The following is an 18,521-nucleotide window of genomic DNA, read 5'->3' as shown; positions in this document are numbered from 1 at the left end:
ATCCCATGTGATAGGTGTACATCCATGTACGCCGGGCGGGTGATAAAATCATCTGGTGAGAGGTGTAGAATATGGCTCTTGTAATGAGCCATTTTCGTGCCTAAGGGCTCAAGGGGGCTAGTCCATGTCCTCTCTGTGTCCACTCTGATGATATCCATCCTGATCACACGGTTTTGCTGTGAGCGGGTGAGATCTAAAAATGGACAATCCAGACTGTACTGAAAGGGTGGTAGTGCCTCTATCCGCAAACCATGTAGGTCAAACCATGATCTCATCTCAGCGTACCAGCAATGAGTATCTCCATCGTCTGCCAACTGTATGGATGACAATTGGGAGTACCTTTGTTGAGGGAGCTCCCATAGCCGCTGTAAAAAGGTAACTGCTTGGAATAGGGCCTCAGTTACTACTGGTGGGGCACCCAACTTAGCCCGAACAATCTCATGTGGTATTGCTGATTTGCTCCGAATCATGCGGGCAATCATCAAGTGGGCTCTCCATTTGCCTCCATCCCTCATCTGTCCCTCTCTAAGATTTGTGATGTATACTAGGCCCCCAAATTGGAGCTCCCTATAGGAGGGTCAGTGTGACAAGCGTATCAAATAGCCACAATTTGGTGCGTGGCTCCTGAAAATGTATGTGTGCACACTGTCTCCTGAAAATGTATGTGTGCACACTGTCTCTCAAGTGCCCCCAAGGCTGCATGCCCTCGAGCTAATCTAGCTGCTGCTGCCTCCTTTAGGGAGAATGTTAGAAGTCATCTCCTGTCTATTTTTATACACCAGGGCCTTTGTTGTGGTGTGCCCGCCCTTATGAGGTGTTTTATCATTTTTCCTCACTCCCCGCATTTTTCCCCTATTTTTCCCATTTTTCCGTGGTGTGGATGGATGCTAGATGTTGGCAGGAGTCTCTGGTGGCTGGCCAACTGCCCATTCAGCAGTCGTGTGGCTGGCCGACTGCCTAATCAGTAGTCGTGGAGTTTGCTCTACTGGCCGACTGCTTCATGCAGTCGTGGAGGCATTTACTGCTGGCCGACTGCTTTATGCAGTCGTGGAGAGCCTCTAGAGTAGGCTGACTGCATGCATGGGGCATATAAATAGGCCCCATGCTCCCCACCACTCTTGTATTATACCTGGGATCTTCTTGTGTATATAGAGCAGAGTTACACGCCTCTCTCTCTCTCTCTCTTGTGCTGTGATTTTCTGCACTGCGTTTTCTCGTGTTCCCAGATCTGGTCATCATCTCCGCTGCCTATTCTGACATGGTATCAGAGCCTAGGCTCTAGATAGTTCTTGGGATTTGTGTGAGCAAGAGGGGGACTGCTGTGTTGCTGATTGGTGGACCGTACGGGACTGTTCGGGAAGAGGAGAAGCAAGAAGACAGCGGGCTGACTTGCTGGACAGCCACTTGCATGTGTTAGTTCTTCTTTGTTCCCGCCCACCCACCCTTTTCAGAGTACATCCCCGCAATGGCAGATCTGTTTGAGATGGCCGAGAGGCATGTGAAGATCCCGACACTCCCCACGTTCCTAGTGGACCGTCAGTTGGACGGGAGCAACTACGGCATATGGAAGGTTATGATGGAATTTGTTCTGGAGTCTTACGACCTCACTGATTTCGTCGTTGTTGGGGTTCCACGGCCGGAAGTAGAGGAAGGGGAGTTACCGTTGATCCGAAAGGACCGGGAGGCTCAGACACAGATGTGGGATCGTGTCAACGCCAGGGTCTGTTCGTTTATCTTTCTCAACTGCACACCGCAGGTAATCAATCATGTAAAGCATATGACGTTGGCCAGAGGTATATGGCAGCATTTGGCCTCTCTTTACAACAGGGTATCGCCCATGAAGAGGATTTTCTTGGAAGTACAGATGCGGGTTATGAGCCTTGCAAAGTCGTCGACGATGCGGGAGCATATTAACAAGCTGCAGGCTCTTCAGCAGGAAGTTCTTGAGGCTGGGAAGGAGATATTGTCAGAGGACATGGCCATAATGTTGCTGTCGCACTTGCCCTCTCAGTACTCAGCATTTTACTCGTCTTTGATTACTAGTGGCAGGCTCAGCACCATCACGTGGGAGGAGCTTGTGCCCATGGTCGTGGACCAGGAGGAACGATTCACAAACCCTCCTCAAGGTGGAGGTTCGGAGGCCTTAACTGGCCAACGGTTGAAAGGCCGTAACACGGGCAAAGGAAAGGCTTCGTCGGAGAAGTCTTTTGAGAAGAAGTCCGTTACTGATCGCGAGAAACTAAAGGCAGAGAGGACGTGTAATGATTGTGGCGAGAAAGGCCACTATAGGAGGCAGTGTCCCAAGCGGAAGACTGAGAAGGGTGAAGATTCCTCAGCAGCAATCATGAAGACTCCGGCTTTTGTGCACCTGGAGGTGGTGGACACATGTTTCATTTTCTTCAGGCAGGGAGGAGATTGGAGGACTCTCCGCAATGGATACTCGGGAGTGGATTCTAGACAGTGGTGCTTCCAGGCACATGACTCCTTCCCGCTCTGGTTTACAGGATCTCTGCAAGTATTCTGGTCACATTCTTAGTGGGGATACATCCACTATCCCAGTTCACAGTGAGGGCAGGATGGAGATAGTTCCCGATGGCAGAGGGGGGAAGCATTCCTCCCAGGTGTTGTATGTTCCGTCACTTGTTTTTCATCTGTTGTCAGTGCATCAGGTTTGCAAGACTGGCGTACGGGTGGAGTTTGATGAGCATTTTGTTGCTCTCCGGGACAAAGCAACAGGCCAAGTGGTTTGGGAAGGCGGAGTGGAGAATGGAGTTTACAAGCTTTCAGCACTCTCTCTCCTAGGTCCTCAGGTTTGTGATGAGTGGCAGTCTCGTAATGGCCACTTAAGTGTGGATATGCTGCAGGTGCAGGCTTTCCGGGACCAGATGGTGGATAGCTTGCCAGTAGATGGCAGCAGTTGGCAGGAACTCTCCAGTACTGATGTTGGTAGTTCTTGTGTTCGTCAGTCAGAGGAAACTGAACAGGTAACTTATGCTCTGATGTCTCGTAGTATTCGGGACAAAGAACCTCCTGTAGATGAGGATGTTCTTTCCACGGGGACCTTTCGAAAAGCCAGGCAGGTGGCAGTTGATTACTTGCAGAAGGAGGTGGTTTCTCCAGGCTTTGTGGTTCCGGATTCAGAGGGGGTGGTTGACAGGTTTCAGAAGGCCTGGCATGGTCTTCATCAGGTTTCCAGGACTTGTTTTTGCACTGTAACAGGTGTAGATCCTTGTGAGTAGTGTGATGCCTCTTTGACTCAAAAGCAGAATGGTTCATTGATCTGGTTGATGGACACCAGATTGGACGGGAGCTTCCTGATGAGGCAGTTGAGCTCATGGTTGCGGAAGACTCTTTGGGAGACAGGATTGCGTTTCCTGTGGTTTCTGCGGCATGCGAAGGATCATGGACTCTTGTACACAGGAGGGGGATTGTTGGATGGAGTCCGACCCCACGGTTGGAGTGACTCAGTTTGGGGAGGAGATCCGGACACGAGGAGATCTACTTCAGGCCCAGGAGCAGTTATACGGAGCAGTAAGAGGCAGTCATCTTTTGCCTTGTCGATGACAGAGGCAAAGAACCGGGCTGCTTGTGATGTTGCTTGTGAGGTGGTGAGGATGCAGAGGTTGCATTGCAGGTTTGGGCTTCCATTGGAGGAACCCATGGTCATCCAGAGGCACTTTGTTCGTGAACAGATCGTTGCTGATGACATCTTGCTAGAGTTCTGTTCGACGGAGGACAGTACGGTGGACCTCTTCACAATGTCGCTCTCTTAGGTTTTGCTTAGGCGGCTCCCTGTGGTTGGTTTCTTAGCCAGGAGCTGAGAGGGGTTGTTAGAAGTCATCTCCTGTCTATTTTTATACACCAGGGTCTTTGTTGTGGGTGTGCTTGCCCTTATGAGGTGTTTTTATCATTTTTCCTCGCTCCCCGCATTTTTCCCCTATTTTTCCCATTTTTCCGTGGTGTGGATGGATGCCAGATGTTGGCAAGAGTCTCTGGTGGCTGGCCGACTGCCCATTCAGCAGTCGTGTGGCTGGCCGACTGCCTAATCAGTAGTTGTGGAGTTTTCTCTGCTGGCCGACTGCTTCATGCAGTCGTGGAGGCATTTACTGTTGGAGGGGCCTGTTCTCCGCTTAGTGTGGTGTACTGTGTAAGATCCCTATTCCCTTCTCTCTCTCCTCTATCTCTCTATATCTTTTGGACACGTGGTTGAATCTGTCACGGCGCGCCCTGTTGGGCTTATGGTGGTATCACAACAGGATTTCTCTTGAAGAAACTTTATTGGGGTGGCAGAGACATGTCAAGAGAAAAAGGAAACCAAGGGCCTAATAAAGGGAACAACTATGAGGCCGATACAAGACTTCAAGATGGGAACCAAGGCCGTCGATCTATTTCTCATGAGATTGCGGCCATGACATTGGTAGAGTACCGAGATTTTCAGCAGTTTAGACAATTTCTCCAAGATGAAGAATTCCTTGCTTGGAGAGCCAAGAAAGAACAGGACCATAGAAGGGCACGGATGTTTGAAGATATCATCAAGGATCGAGCCACCGAAGCGAAAGGAGTTGAAGTTGCTAAAGCCTATTTTTGGACCAAAGGAGTCACCTTTGCAGAAGGATCTAGAGCTACTCGGTCTATTTCTCGTGGAGGAAACAGGGAGGCTATCCCTAGGCCTACTTTCTCAGATGCAGCTTCTTCAAGACAGGTAAAGGAAAGAAAGGTAAAGGAGCCTACATCAACTAGCAAGATGGACTTCAAACCGGGAGCGAAGAGCATCAAGTTTGATGCTTTTTGTGGAAAGTGGGGCACCCAAAAAGCTATCTTTTGTCAAATAGTTTGATGTCGCTTTTGGAGGAAACGACTACTCTGAAAAGTCAAAGCTTTGAATGGTCTGTATGCATTTGAAGGATGCTGCCTTGAATTGGTGGCTAAAAGTAGTACAAGGGACCGAGTTGAAGACGTGGACCGAGTTCAAGACTATGTTCAACAAGAAGTTTCTACCCGCAAACTTTGAAGCAGATGTGCAGAAGGAATGGGATGAGGTAAAGCAGAAAGTTGGTGAGAATATGGCATCATACCTTAACATCTTTTCAGCAGTTTCTTTGAAGTTTACTTCTTATACTCCTATTCCACCACTAATGGAAATATGTAAGTTTGTGCATGGATTGCAACCTAAGCTCATGCAAGCAGTATACATGGCTGGTCCAAAGTCTTTGGAAGAAGCACAAGCCCAAGCGTTGCAAGCCGAGGCCTTGTACATGCCTTGGATGGACGGCAAGACAAAGAACAACAATCGGGATCCACCTCAAAGGAAGAAGTTTAAAGACCGATCCCCTTCAAGAGACAAGTCTTAAGAGAAGAAGGATGGGAGTGGGGACAAACCTCCACTCTCTCTCGAAGATTGTCCCTCGAGCAACTTGAGGAATACGCCAAAGAAGGGAAGTGTTTCCAATGTGGAAACAAGGGACATATGGCTGCAAATTGTCCTGACTAGCCAAAGCAAGAAGCTAGATAGACTGGAAGATCATTAGATTGACATCTTGCCAGGAAGGTTGTCAAGAGGAGATTGCATGGGAGAAGTCTCGTACCATGAGGCCCATGTTGTGGCCTATGAAAGTCTTAAGATGAGGATTTCAAGGATTGTATTGAAACAGATTGTAGAATGGAAATTTCGTGACTTTTCTTGTCATAAAAAAAGATTCTTTTATGAAGTAAACCCGTTTATGTGTAACAAAGGACTTGAAGACAAAAGTGTCTACAACTCAAGCTTGGGAGAAGCTATTGCTATTGGCTTAGCAGAAAGAACATTAAGTTTTATGTTCAAGAATGTTTGGTTTTGCCAGATGCTCAAGTTTGACCAACAACAGCAAGCGGGATTATTGCACCCATTGAATGTTTTATGGGAAAGTATTGCTATGCATTTTCTTTGATTGCCAAACAGAGAATGATGGTATATGGACCTTTTCAGATTACCAAAAAGATCAACCATGTTACCCCCAGAGGAGCTTGTATTGGAGGATCCACCAAGGGTGGAAGGGCTAGAACAGATTCTTTCTGTGAGAAAAAACTGAAAAGAGTGTGGTCGGAAAGTTCCTCTTGGAATTCGAGAATTATTCACTATTGGATGCCAAAAAAGTACTTCAAAGACTATCCAGATATACTTCGAGTTTATGAGGAAGTGGTTGGTTCAGATATATTTGAAGTACATGTATATAGACGTCTTGCGATCAAGACAGATTCAAGAGGGAGGGATTGTACCTCTAGCCCTCTTCATGGTATATATATTGGAGTGGAATTGATCATTATTTTGCTTATATAATGATTACTTGGACATGCTCTAGTTTGCGTGGGAATGATGCCCAATAGCCCAAGAAGCAAGATTTGTATTTGAGTGGCAGTGATGCCAAAACGAGATTTGTATATGGAAGGCAACGATGCCAGATGACCCATTGGACGGCAATGATGCCAGATATCTTGAACTTCACAGTCGGACGATCATTGCGACCAGATGGCTGTATTGGATTTCACAGTTGAGCGGTCATTGTGACCAGGTGGCCTAGATGACTGTATTGGACTTCATAGTCGCGCGGTCATTGTGATCAGATGGCCCAGATGACTATATTAGATTTCATAGTTGGGTGGGGTGGTCAATGCGACCAGATGGTCCAGATGACTATTGATGAACTCTCGGGCGGTCCTAGTGACCAGATGGCCTTGAGCGATAGTTTGAGCAGTTTCCCTCGAGAGCCAAATAACTCAGCATAGTTTTTGATGAAACCAGACAGGACAATGCATGTGTGGTTTTTGATTTGTGGACAATGCTTGGATTTACGGCATGTGATAGTCCACTGGGCCCAAACTACCTGGCCAGTACCTGGAATACCCAGTAGACGCGAATGATGCATACTTGTTTGTTGACTAGCTTCTGTCTAGTTTTTGTAGGAAGTAAGTATGCATTTATTTTATCTAACACATGTGATAGGTCATGAAGAAGTACCATCAAGAACAAAGCCATTGGTCAAGGATAAGGCATAGAGATGTTGCTAGATGAGTAGAAAACATCAAAGACATGGGAAAAGACCTGATGCACAAGCTCACCCGACAGGGCTAGTACTGGGAACATATGGATATATATGTAACAAGTGGATGTATTGGGAATATATGGATATACTTGGAACACTTGCAGTTTGCAGTTGAGGACAACTGCGATATAAGAGGGAGGGAATGTAACTATTTGGCCCTCCTAGCCCTATTTCACATGATGGAACCCTTGCTCGGACACCAGACATGTGGAAGAAGGCATGGGGACAAAGACCATAAGGTTTCTCAAGAAAAAGCACTTGTCTTGGTCAAAAAGCAAAAAGTCAATTTGAGTTGATCGTGAGCCAAGGATATCAATGGCAAGAGGAGATTGAGCCGGACCAAAAAGCTAAAAGCTGCTCTTCCAAAAAGCAGCTCTAGGGCCAAAAAACTGTTGGAAATAAGTGCACACTAGGTGTACTATTTCTAGTCTAGTTTCACTTAAGTCTTTGTGTCTTGAGTCTAGTGCCATGTGGCATCTCTACATTTATCCCATAAGTCAGTCTACTCAATCTTGTACTTCTCACCTATATATTAAGGTGTCACATCAATGAAAGAATCAATCTTGTGTCTTGTCTACACTCATCTCAATGTAACTCTTTGTCTTTTATTTAGTTCTTGTTTCATTTCTAGTTTTGCTCTTGTTTTCATATTTCCTTCATGGTATCAGAGCAGACTGCTCTTGTCCTGTGTTGCCCACCATCTCCCTAAGCTGCGCTCAGCTGTTAGGATACGCTGCGCTCATCTCCCTAGTTGCGCTCAGCTGTTCAGTTGTCGTCTGGCCACTTTCTTGCTGCCGACCTGTTTTCCAGCAGCTGCTACGGAAGCCTGTACGTGTTCAGGCTCATACACAGCTCCTGGCCGACCTGTTTTTGATGTTGCAGCCGACTGCTACAGCTGTCTATCTCTACAACAGTCTGCTCTCGCCCTGATTACAGCTGCCGCCGCCGCCCCTTACAACAATCATGAGTATATCACACAGCTCTTCACAATCTTGAGTTCGCATTTCCCCCTTTCAGGCCGCCTAACTATTCAGTTCTGCCATCACTTCTTCTTGAAAGGTCTAAGGTGTACTGTGCATTGTCTCCTTTTTGTTCATGCTCATATCTGAAAACTGTTGGTTCCTCATACCTCGATAGGCTGTCACATGCTATGGCCTTGACAAGTGGTGAGAGAGCCGGCTTCTAAAAACATTTTGGATCTCTTCTTTCATTCATTTCTGCAATCTTGTAAGGGAATAGACATTGCCCTTGCATTTTAGCAAGAGGTAAGACCTTCCCACATGGCCTCTTCTACTCATTCTCTCATGTCTATCGACAAATTCAACGGGTCCAACTTTCATACTTGGCAAATCAAAATCAAGTGCCATCTTATGAAAGAAAATCTTTGGGATGTTGTTCATCCTGCTGCTCCCGAAGATTCCGACATTGATCAAGTTATCACTTATGCTCCCACTGCCAAGAATGACAAAGCCTATGCTATCATTTTGCTCGGTCTTGGAGATGATTACATTCATCACATTTCCGACATACAGTCTGCTTCTCGAGCATGGATCACTTTGGATACCCTTTTTGGACCCCGCTCTAAAAACTCTAAGATTGCACTTATGATCTCATTCTTTGATCTATATATGCAGGAGGGAGCTACTATAGCCTCTCATGTCAATTATTTTCGCAGTCTTATGGTTCAGCTTGCATCAGTGAAGTCCCCCATCTCTGAAGATATTGCTATTGCTGTGCTTCTCAAAAGCCTACCTGACACCTATGCTACTCTTGTTACTACCTTCAAGTATCACAATAATCCTACTCTTGAAGGTATCATCAATGCTCTCCAAGAAGAGGAAAGAACAAAACAACAAAAGGTAACTGACACTGCATTTTTAGCAAAGAAAGGAGGTTCTAAGGTAAGAAAGCCTTGCACCCATTGTGGAAAAACTAATCATATGGAGAAGGACTGCTTCAAGGCCCATCCATGCACCATTTGTGGCCGTGATAATCACCGGGAGAAGGACTGCTATTCTAAAACCTCTACATCAGCCCCTGCATCTACCTCAGCCCATGTTGCTGCAGCATCTACATCAGCAGATCTTGCTGTTCACTCCTATGATGAGGAGTGGGCTTTTTGATTACTTCACCTTTCTTGTCTACCACTTTGACCACCGATGATGTAGGTCAAGGGGTTCTATGTCTTACTCATTCTGCTTTAGGACCTCTCTCTTGTCCCTACTTGAGAGGCAGAGATTGCCCTTGAGGAGGGATGTCTTCAAGGTCCAGCTGTTTGTCTACAGTCAGTTCTACAGTCAGTCTTTTGTCTATCTAGTCTTGTCTGTCTATCTATCTGTTGTCTGTCTATCTGTCTATCAATCTGACTGTGTCTTGTTTTAGATCCATCTTGTCCCTACCCTTGTGGACCCATATGAGGATATCACTTGAGGAGGGGTGTCTCAGGATCTTTTTGTCTCTCATGTCTAGTCTCTCAGTCTATCAGTCTTTATGTCTATCTTCTAGTCTTGTCTTTTTTTGTCTTCCTCCTAGTGTCCACTTAAGGAGGGTGTTGGAAATAAGTGCACACTAGGTGTACTATTTCTAGTCTAGTTTCACTTAAGTCTTTGTGTCTTGAGTCTAGTGCCATGTGGCATCTCTACATTTATCCCATAAGTCAGTCTACTCAATCTTGTACTTCTCACCTATATATTGTAAGTGTCACATCAATGAAAGAATCAATCTTGTGTCTTGTCTACACTCATCTCAAGGTAACTGAAATAAGTGCACACTAGGTGTACTATTTCTAGTCTAGTTTCACTTAAGTCTTTGTGTCTTGAGTCTAGTGCCATGTGGCATCTCTACATTTATCCCATAAGTCAGTCTACTCAATCTTGTACTTCTCACCTATATATTGTAGGTGTCAATGAAAGAATCAATCTTGTGTCTTGTCTACACTCATCTCAAGGTAACTCTTTGTCTTTTATTTAGTTCTTGTTTCATTTCTAGTTTTGCTCTTGTTTTCATGTTTCCTTCAAAAACAAGACCGTGAAGTTAGAAAAGCAAAGCTAAAGAACTTTGACAAAAGTTGAGTAATATTTATTAGTAAAAAGCAAAAGGGAAAAGCAAAGGCAAAAAGGCAAAGCAAAAACATGAAAGCTTTTGGCAAAAAGCAGGGCTTTCCTCAAATATAAAAAGGCTTGAACCTCTCCCTTCTCATCATTGTTGAAGGTTGGAACCTCTCTTGTAGCACCTGGAGCTATCATCAAAGCTTGAATTACATCTTCTCCATCGTCATCGTCAAGGTCGTGGAAGTGAGCGTGAAGATCATCATCATCAACAACAACGCTAGCTGCTTTGGCCAACGGTGCAGGTTTACACCTCCTAAAAGCGCCGCTTGTACTGCCGTTTGAATCCAATTGCTTGGCTGTTGCCTCCGGGGCTGGCCGCCTGTGCCATCAATTGCTGTGCCTTCTGCCCAACATTAGCCACTAGTGCTACGCATGTCCTAGCCCCCCTGCTACTACCAGCCAGCCAAGCGTCGACCTCTGTTGCCCATCTGCGCTGCCTGCAGCCTACAGTGTCGCCGGTGCTCAGCTCAGTCTCGCTAGCTTTCGCCTCTCCAGCACCAGTGCTCAGCCTCTTCAGCACTTAGCGCTGCCAAAGCCCACCTCGGCGCAGGAGCCTAGCAAGCAATCCATCAATATGCCTCCCAGTACATGAGCTCTGCTACCGTCTGTGGATACATTTTGGAGTTTACTTTCTCAAGGAGCTCTTGTGAGGATTTACTACAGTTTGGGCATTGAGTTTATTCCTGGACATCATCTAGACTTGGGATTTGATTCTGATACTGGGCTTGGATCTGAACTTGGATCTAGATTTGGATTTGAACTTGGACTTGGATTTGGATTTGGATTTTGGATCTGGTACTAGCCTGGTGAGAGATTTTTGTGGGTCATCCCTGTGGTGTGCTTGGCATCAAAGATCTCGTGCCTCGACATCGACATCGACTTGGATGTACTACATCGGCATATTTGTTTGCTTTTGTATTCATTGATGTATTAATCTTGGCCAGCGTGCTCGTGGATTGTTCCTGAATAAATTCTTGAAAGAAGGCGGGGCTTGTTCCCCGCTCAGTGTGGTGTACTATGCAAGATCCCTATTCCCTTCTCTCTCTCCCCTCTCTCTCTCTCTCTATATCTTTTGGACATGTGGTTGAATCTATCGTAGCACGCCCTGCTGAGCTTACATCTACAGTGCTAGCTCTAGCTCCTCCACAGGTCGTTGGATGCCAGGTTCTAGCTAGAGATGGGAGATTTGCAGTAGTATAGCCGCATGGCATATATGGAGAGTTCGATGCAGCGAAACCATCGAGGGCATGCTCACCGTGCCAGCGGAGTCTATTTGGAGCATTTGGCTCGATATCATTCATACCCTCCGTGGTTAGTGGGGATAGCTTCACAGCCTGCATGCCGAAGTGCCGGGAGGCCTTCCTAAGGATCTTATGGCACGGTCCCTTTCTTATAGATCGTGGTGGCGAGCCCACTTGGCATTATAGACCACCGATTTTTTCCCCTCCCCAATGTGTGAGATAGCCCTCTCCTACTAGAGCGGCCAGCCGGAGGAGAGGAGCATCCTCCCCTTTTGTACATCTTGACTCATGTTTCCTATTTGAGGACAAGTTTGTACTTAGCCAATTTGGCTGTTTTCTTGGTAACTAATAGAAGGATCTTTTTCCCTGAAAAAAAAAGGTTTGAGTACATCTCCATTAGCCACTAACTATGACTCATAATCTTGATTAATGTCACATGCATGGAAGCTGTCTTCTTTCAGCCCTAAACACCTTTCAGGAACAACTTGACGCAAAACACATACAAGAGATGGAGAGAAGAGAGAAATAGCTGCACTTTCAGTATATTCATAATGTACAAAAAGAGTACAATCTTTGGCAAGTCCTAGGCTGCGCATGAAAAGGTAATCTTACTCTAAATCTAATGTCCAACCCCTACAAGACTGAATGATCTAATGGTTTTGTGGTGGCTGAGCCTTTATATAGGACAAGGAACACCTCCATATGCTGGCCATTGTTGACTAGCAAAAAAAAAACATCAAATATTCTAAATGTTGTCGACAACGCCAGTAGCTCTCTGAGCAACCTGCCGACCTATTCTTGCATCCATAGTATGCTTGTCTCAAGTCCTAATTCCTCAGTTTATCTGTTGCCCTTCAGGGATTAGCTCTGGGATTAGCATGTCCATGTGCATGCACATGACTTCCCTTTTTGCTAAACTTGATGATATGATTCCAACTTCTGACCTTGGATGACTTCATCATCCCTTGTCTCCACATGGACTCCCACACAGTCATCCTTTCCTTCTTGGCAACCTTTTCACTGAAAACCTTGCCCTATATCCAATTCCACTCCAAATCTGATGAAGATCTGTGCATCTGTTCCACTTTGTCCCTTGGCATGCCATGGCATGCATAAATTCTCAGAACATGGCATTCGTGTCATCAAAGATGACTTGGCTTCTGGAAGTAGTCTCGCTGTTGAGGAAACAATTTCTGTTGGGATTTGGTGCTCTCTCTCATCATCAAAATTCGCCATAGTGGGAGTGGTTAGGATTTTCCCGGATTGCAATAATACCATCCACTATGTGTGCGGAAGACGTTCCATGCACGGAAGCTCTGTGTCTTCTTGCCTTCTTGCCCTGTCCGTGCATACTTTCTTTGGTCTTCTTTTCCTGAGTATTGAATCTGGCATCCTCACTCCACCCCTTGGAACTCTTTTCTCTTGAAAGCCTTTCTTGGTACGCCCCAAGTAGCATCTGACTCACAGGGCTGCCCATTCCCCTTGGGTCTTGTGGAACATCACCAACCAACCTCCTGGGAACTTCTTCCATGTCTTGTGTTACTCTCCTTGGACTGTGCACCTTCATTTGGGACACTACCAGTGTTAGCAATGCTGAACTTGAAGCTTTGATACCAATGTCACATGCGTGGAAGTGCTGTGTCTTCTTTCAGCCCTAAACACCTTGAAGTGAGAACCCACTTGGGCCTTTTCTCACCTTCTTCTAGGCGCCTTCTTATGGCCACCCTTTGGGCTGGACCTTCCACATACTCCTTCACATTTGGGCCTCCTTTGAGTCTTTGAACCTTAGTCCTATGACTAGTACAACTCTTATATCATTTGAGGGTCACAAAGCACTCCCCCTTGCTCTTGGAAGAAGTCCATACGACTCCAAAGTCCGGGAATAAAAATAACCTTGTGAAACTATGGCTACCTGTGACCATTGTGGGATCCAACAACATATACAAAGTCAGTGTATCAAATGGTCCAACCCTCAAAGTGGTCTAGACATTTAGTCTAAGATGGAGAAGTTCCAAACTTCTCATCTCTCTCAGTACAAGTTCAAGGTTGCCTCATGCCTCAATATCACGTATCATTTGGCCATCTGAGAGAGTGTGTGATGAATCATAAAACTTGTCACCTTACGAGTGACATGCCAATTGCTTAGACAACCAAGAAATTCCCTTATCTTGTTGTTGCTTATAGACTAGCACTGCTCCTCACATTTACTATGCGAGAGCGTAGTGTCTCCTAGACAAGAAACTTGCGAAACCTAGGGAGATCCTACTTGGGAATACACTTTGGCGTCCCATACCAACAGAGCACACCCCACATAAAATTCCCGTTAAGCATGATCATAGGTGGAATGGCAAACATTCCCCCCTACAACCCAACCTTGAAGCAACCGAATTTCTCTCTAAACACCAAGGTCAAACACTAGGTAAACTGGAGGGTCAAACACTAGGTAAACTGGAGGGTCAACCTAATCCATGCAAAGTCAAGGATGAAAGATACCACCATGTTGACACCCGAATCCTTCTCCCTTGCTTCCGTAATCAGCTCAATTGGTTGTGTGTAGCCATCCAAAAACCTTGGTATAGGCATCTCAAATTATGAGCATCACCACAAGACTGCCTAACTCGGCACTCTATCTTTGGGTTATGCCAATTTAGTGCCTGCAACTTGCCACTTGCCACCTAGCTGCCACCTGTTACTTGCCACCTTGTGGCTATCCGGATAACATGAAAGGTTCATGGGAAAACTTGGTATAATCTCTTCACCATTTTTAAAAGGAACTATCCACGTATGTGGAATAGTAAGAGCATACAATAAATTTGATTTCATCACAGTTCAGCAAAGACCTCGAAAAATTAAAGATTATTAATTAGGGGTATTACAAAAAGTACTTGAAAACAAGCATCACGACTAGGGTCTCTAAAGTCAAGATTATTGAGCCATTCCTAGGCCCACCAATGTATGCGCGAATTCAGACTTGAATCCCTCTTAGTTAAAGCCTCTTGACACCACTTGACAACCCCACGGTTCATCGGTCGGTGAAGGCATGGAGGACCCATCAAGCTTGGGCCCGACGCTATCCTCCCTTAGGGGATCCTGGATAATGCGCTCCTGTTTATTTTCCAGCCTTACTGCTGGTGGCAGGTAAAATTCGAGCCTCTAGGTGGCTTCACTTGCTCAAAGTCATCATCGCCGACTGACTCCACATCGTTACTGTTGGATGACTTCACGGAATTACTTCCCATTGACTCCATATAGCTCTGGTGCACACGAAATCGTGCATGCTCACTTGGACAAAAGCAGTGGCAGAAAGGTGACGGGTTATGGGCTGGAAACAAGTGAAAGGTTAGAGACAGGATTTGAGGGTGGATGAGAGGGCTGAAGTGAAGTATGCAGCTTGAGGAGATCAAGAGCTTCGAGATGGCATACGTAGATCTTGCATAACTTGTATGTATGTGCCAACAAGAAGGGAGAGGCTGAATTTATAGGGAAACGAGTTAAAAAAAGCAAATTTGCTTTAGTCCTATGCTTTTTAAAAGCTGAAGCTTAAAATTAAGCCCCTTCCTGCTTTAGCAAAAAAACAAATCTCACTTATGCTTTTTTTAATTCACGCTTCATGTTTTAACATTCATGCCTCTTTTGGCTTTCCTTCTCCACATGGCCCCTTACATCCCTATGTGTGCATTCAGCTTGTATGCATCCTCCACCTTCTCTCTGGTCCCAGCCATCTATGCGACTTGGCCGGCCTGCCCATGCTGCTGAAACCTTTGCCTGCACTGCCCAGGCTGCTGCCCGCTGCCCAACGCACTGCTCTGCTGTGCGGCTCTGATCTGCACCCTTGCATGTCACCTGCCCGCCCTCGCCTGCATGCCTAGGCGCCCAATATGCTAGGGTTTTGCCGCCCAAGGGCTTTGGCTGTATGCAGGCTTTGGCTGGCCGCCTTAGGGCTTGTCTAGCCACCCTCATGGCTGACTGCCTAGCATGCATGCAAACCTGCCTCTGCTGTGCGCATATCAGCCCTGCTTTTCCCTCTGCTGTTTGCCCCTTGTGGCTGTCCCTATCTCGCCTGAGCCCGTCTATGCCTTGCTGGTCCTCTGCAGAGAGGTTCCCAAGCATAGATATGTTGCTCATGGTGAATTGCAGGACTACAAACCATTTCCTATTTATCTTGTAGGCCCATGGGAACATCACAAGTGGAAAAGGCATAGCTTTTGTGCGCTTAAGAGCTGCTGTCCAGCATGCACCAAGGGTGCTTTTTCTCCCTTTCTATAACCTTTACACATCCATGCAAGGTCCCATGGATTTCTTGCCGAATTCAGCCTGCATGACGGTACTATCGTGTACGTCCTCCATGCCTCAGGTTCACTTATCAGACCCAGGCTTTGATACCAATGTAAGGTCTCCACATGACCGCGCCCAAGTATTGTCTGGCCTAGAACCGAAACCCTAACGAGGTTTCGTAGACTCGACATCGTACGCATTGCAGGATTGTGATAGATTGTGGCTAGCGACTCACCACCCAACGATAGGTTCAGTGCCTTGAACCACCTCCGAGCCTAAGGTTTGATTGTCGTGAGCCTGCTTGGATTGATGGCCCCAACCTAGAGTCCCATACCACTAGGCCGAACCACTCACCTTGCAGTTCCATGGCCTTGAGGTCTTGCATGCCCCTAGTAGCCCTCTTGTCTACAATGATACCTCAATAACTCAGAAGTGCCCCAAGGTCATTTATATGGCAATAACTTGGCTATTATTGGCCCTTACTTTATTTATAAGCTTTCTTGGTTTATTTATAAGCCTTTAGCCATTATTAACCCTAGGCTATTAATTATAAGCACTTAGTCAATTTAGACCTCAGCTTGCTAGCGCCCTTAGCCCATGTGTGAACCCTCTAGGTCCCTAGCCCATGCTAAGGCCTTACTTAACCCTAATCTTGGGTTAACCCCAATCCTAATCCTCTGTTCCTTTTTGCTTTTTGACACTTTGACACGACACATTTGCCCGCGACTTGGACATGACTTGACACATAGGGCTTGCCGAGACACCCGACCGAATAGTCTAATAAGTGCCCGGTTGGCCACTACAACATTACACCACTTGCAAAGAGGGTTACATAGACTTGTGCCACAGGCACGATGGTCATTGACCCTAAACCTAGATGGTGCATGGCGAATTGTCCCTTGTACTAGGGCTGACAACATGCTTGATCCATTAGAAAAGGTGACTGACTGTCCTAGAAGCTATAGAATGTCCACGTGGCACCCTAGGACAATACTGCACGTGACATCCCCTCTTGCATAACTTGTTGGTGGGATCTGTCGCTTAACTTGTTGGTAGGTTCTAGACCGCTTCCAGATAATCCATGAACAACGACGGATATTGCTGGAAGAAGCCCTCGTCCAATCACACCACTTCATGGGTACCCCGGTCTTTGAACTTCGTCGAGAATTGCTGCTTCATCTGACCAGTTCGATGCTTGAATCGGTTTAACACCACCTGTTCTGGCTGTAGGATCTGTGGATCATCGATGATGTCGAGTTGTTTGTCATTCGGGATCTCGGAAGGAGGAGTACCCTGAAGCAACTTCAACCAGCTAACATGGAAACATCTTGCATAGACTAACTGTTAGGTAGCCGAAGCTTCATGGAGATGTCATTAATCTTTTTAACGATGGGAAAGGATCGAAACTACAAAAAGATAACTTTGGACAATGCTTTCCCACTGTTTTTAACTTGTGTTTCATGATCCGAAATATACCCAATCCTTTTCTTTGAATGACAGGTCTCGACTGTATTTGTTAGCTTGGTGGGTGTATGCCTCTTGAGCTTTGGTCAGCCTTTGACTGTCCGAATAGGACTCGGTCACCTTATGGACATGGGGTACCTCTGAAAATGATCTCAACAATAGAGATTGAATAGGATGCCCGAAAGCCGCCTCGTAAGGGGTCCTGCCAATGGAAGAAGAATAGGAGTCATTATGCAGTGCTTGAACCAAAGGCAAAAACTGCTCCCACTTACTTTGATTGTCATTCACGTAACGTTTGAGCACATCAAGGCCAACTAACTGTAGATCTGTCTGTCCATTAGTTTGTGGATGAAAAGCACTCCAAAATTGAAGCTTAGTAGCAAATGAGTCAAACAAGGTACGCCAAAAATGCAAAGTAAATTTAGCATCCTTGTCAGAAACAATAGGACGAGGTAAACATATCAGATGCCAATGCTTAATGAAAAGCCTATTTACATCTATAACCGTTACATTGGCCTTGCAGGGTATAGGGGACACTTCTCCATCGGTTGCATCTAAACCATCTATGGTGCATGTGTAGGTGGACCTGTTGCTCTTTGTTGTTGACTCTGCATGTGATACACTTTGAACCATAGGCACCCAGTAAGCTGACTGGACTGCAGTAAACTGTAGAATGGGTATAGGGAAGGTTGGCCAGGCTGCGGGCAGCGTTGGAGCAGTCAGGCAGGCCTCTCCTATATTATGGGCTGGTCAGGCCACAGTGTGAATGACCACACATGAAAAAAGGGGTTTATGCTGGTTGTGGGTCCTCTTCTACAAGCTGACAGCCCTTATGATGTCCGACTAATGCACATGGGCATTATATAAGCATGCCATTTTTATACTCAGAGAATACTGTTTTACTCATTTTCTTGTACATAAATATATAGTAGTTTAGTTGTGTTGTGTATATGTCCCTTTATTCCGTTGTTCTCTATCCCTTGTTAATGACTTGCACATTAGACACAAGTATTACCACACTGCATCAGGTGCATCATCATTTGGAACTCCAGAGGCAATGCATAGAGAGATGTGGAGTTGGTGTTGAGAGAATGTCACCGGACTCTTATCATTTGCTGCACCATTTGAAACTCAGGAGATAATGCGTACCCAGATTTTGGTGTTGGTGCTGGTGCATGTTTTGTACCTCTGTAATGTCACATGTAAGATCAATTCTGATTTAGGGGGGGGCATGATGGATGACTGGAAAGGTGTTTTTTTTTTTTGGGGGGGGGGGTGGGGGAGGTGCAGGGAGGCATATTGCATCAACATATTGATCATGCTTTGTATGCTTTTTCCCATTTGCGCTGCGT

The 18,521-nt window shown here is 45.9% G+C and overlaps 1 protein-coding gene across 4 annotated transcripts in view; it reads left to right on the top strand.

Annotated features, from left to right (window-relative positions):
• FANCM (DEAD/DEAH box RNA helicase family protein) overlaps positions 1 to 18,521 on the top strand; it is a 125,229-nt gene that overhangs the window by 39,512 nt on the left and 67,196 nt on the right. Inside the window, exons 1-2 of one of the 4 annotated variants that reach the window (XM_086782568.1) lie at positions 10,280 to 10,431; positions 18,305 to 18,371. The exons of 1 other annotated variant lie outside the window; for it this stretch is intronic. In XM_086782568.1, coding sequence (XP_086638694.1) covers positions 18,345 to 18,371 — 27 coding nt within the window. In that variant the 5' untranslated portion in view covers positions 10,280 to 10,431; positions 18,305 to 18,344. Of the gene's footprint in view, positions 1 to 10,253; positions 10,432 to 18,304; positions 18,372 to 18,521 lie in introns of those variants that run through there. 2 more of the 4 variants (XM_086782569.1, XM_086782570.1) reach the window with 2 other exon arrangements.

This window comes from Cibotium barometz, chromosome 44, assembly GCF_041138505.1.
Source record: "Cibotium barometz isolate CiBa-2024 chromosome 44, ASM4113850v1, whole genome shotgun sequence".
NCBI classification, from domain to species: domain Eukaryota; kingdom Viridiplantae; phylum Streptophyta; class Polypodiopsida; order Cyatheales; family Cibotiaceae; genus Cibotium; species Cibotium barometz.
The sequence above is the reverse complement of the archived record's forward strand: the minus strand, read 5'-3'. Positions and strand labels throughout refer to the sequence as shown.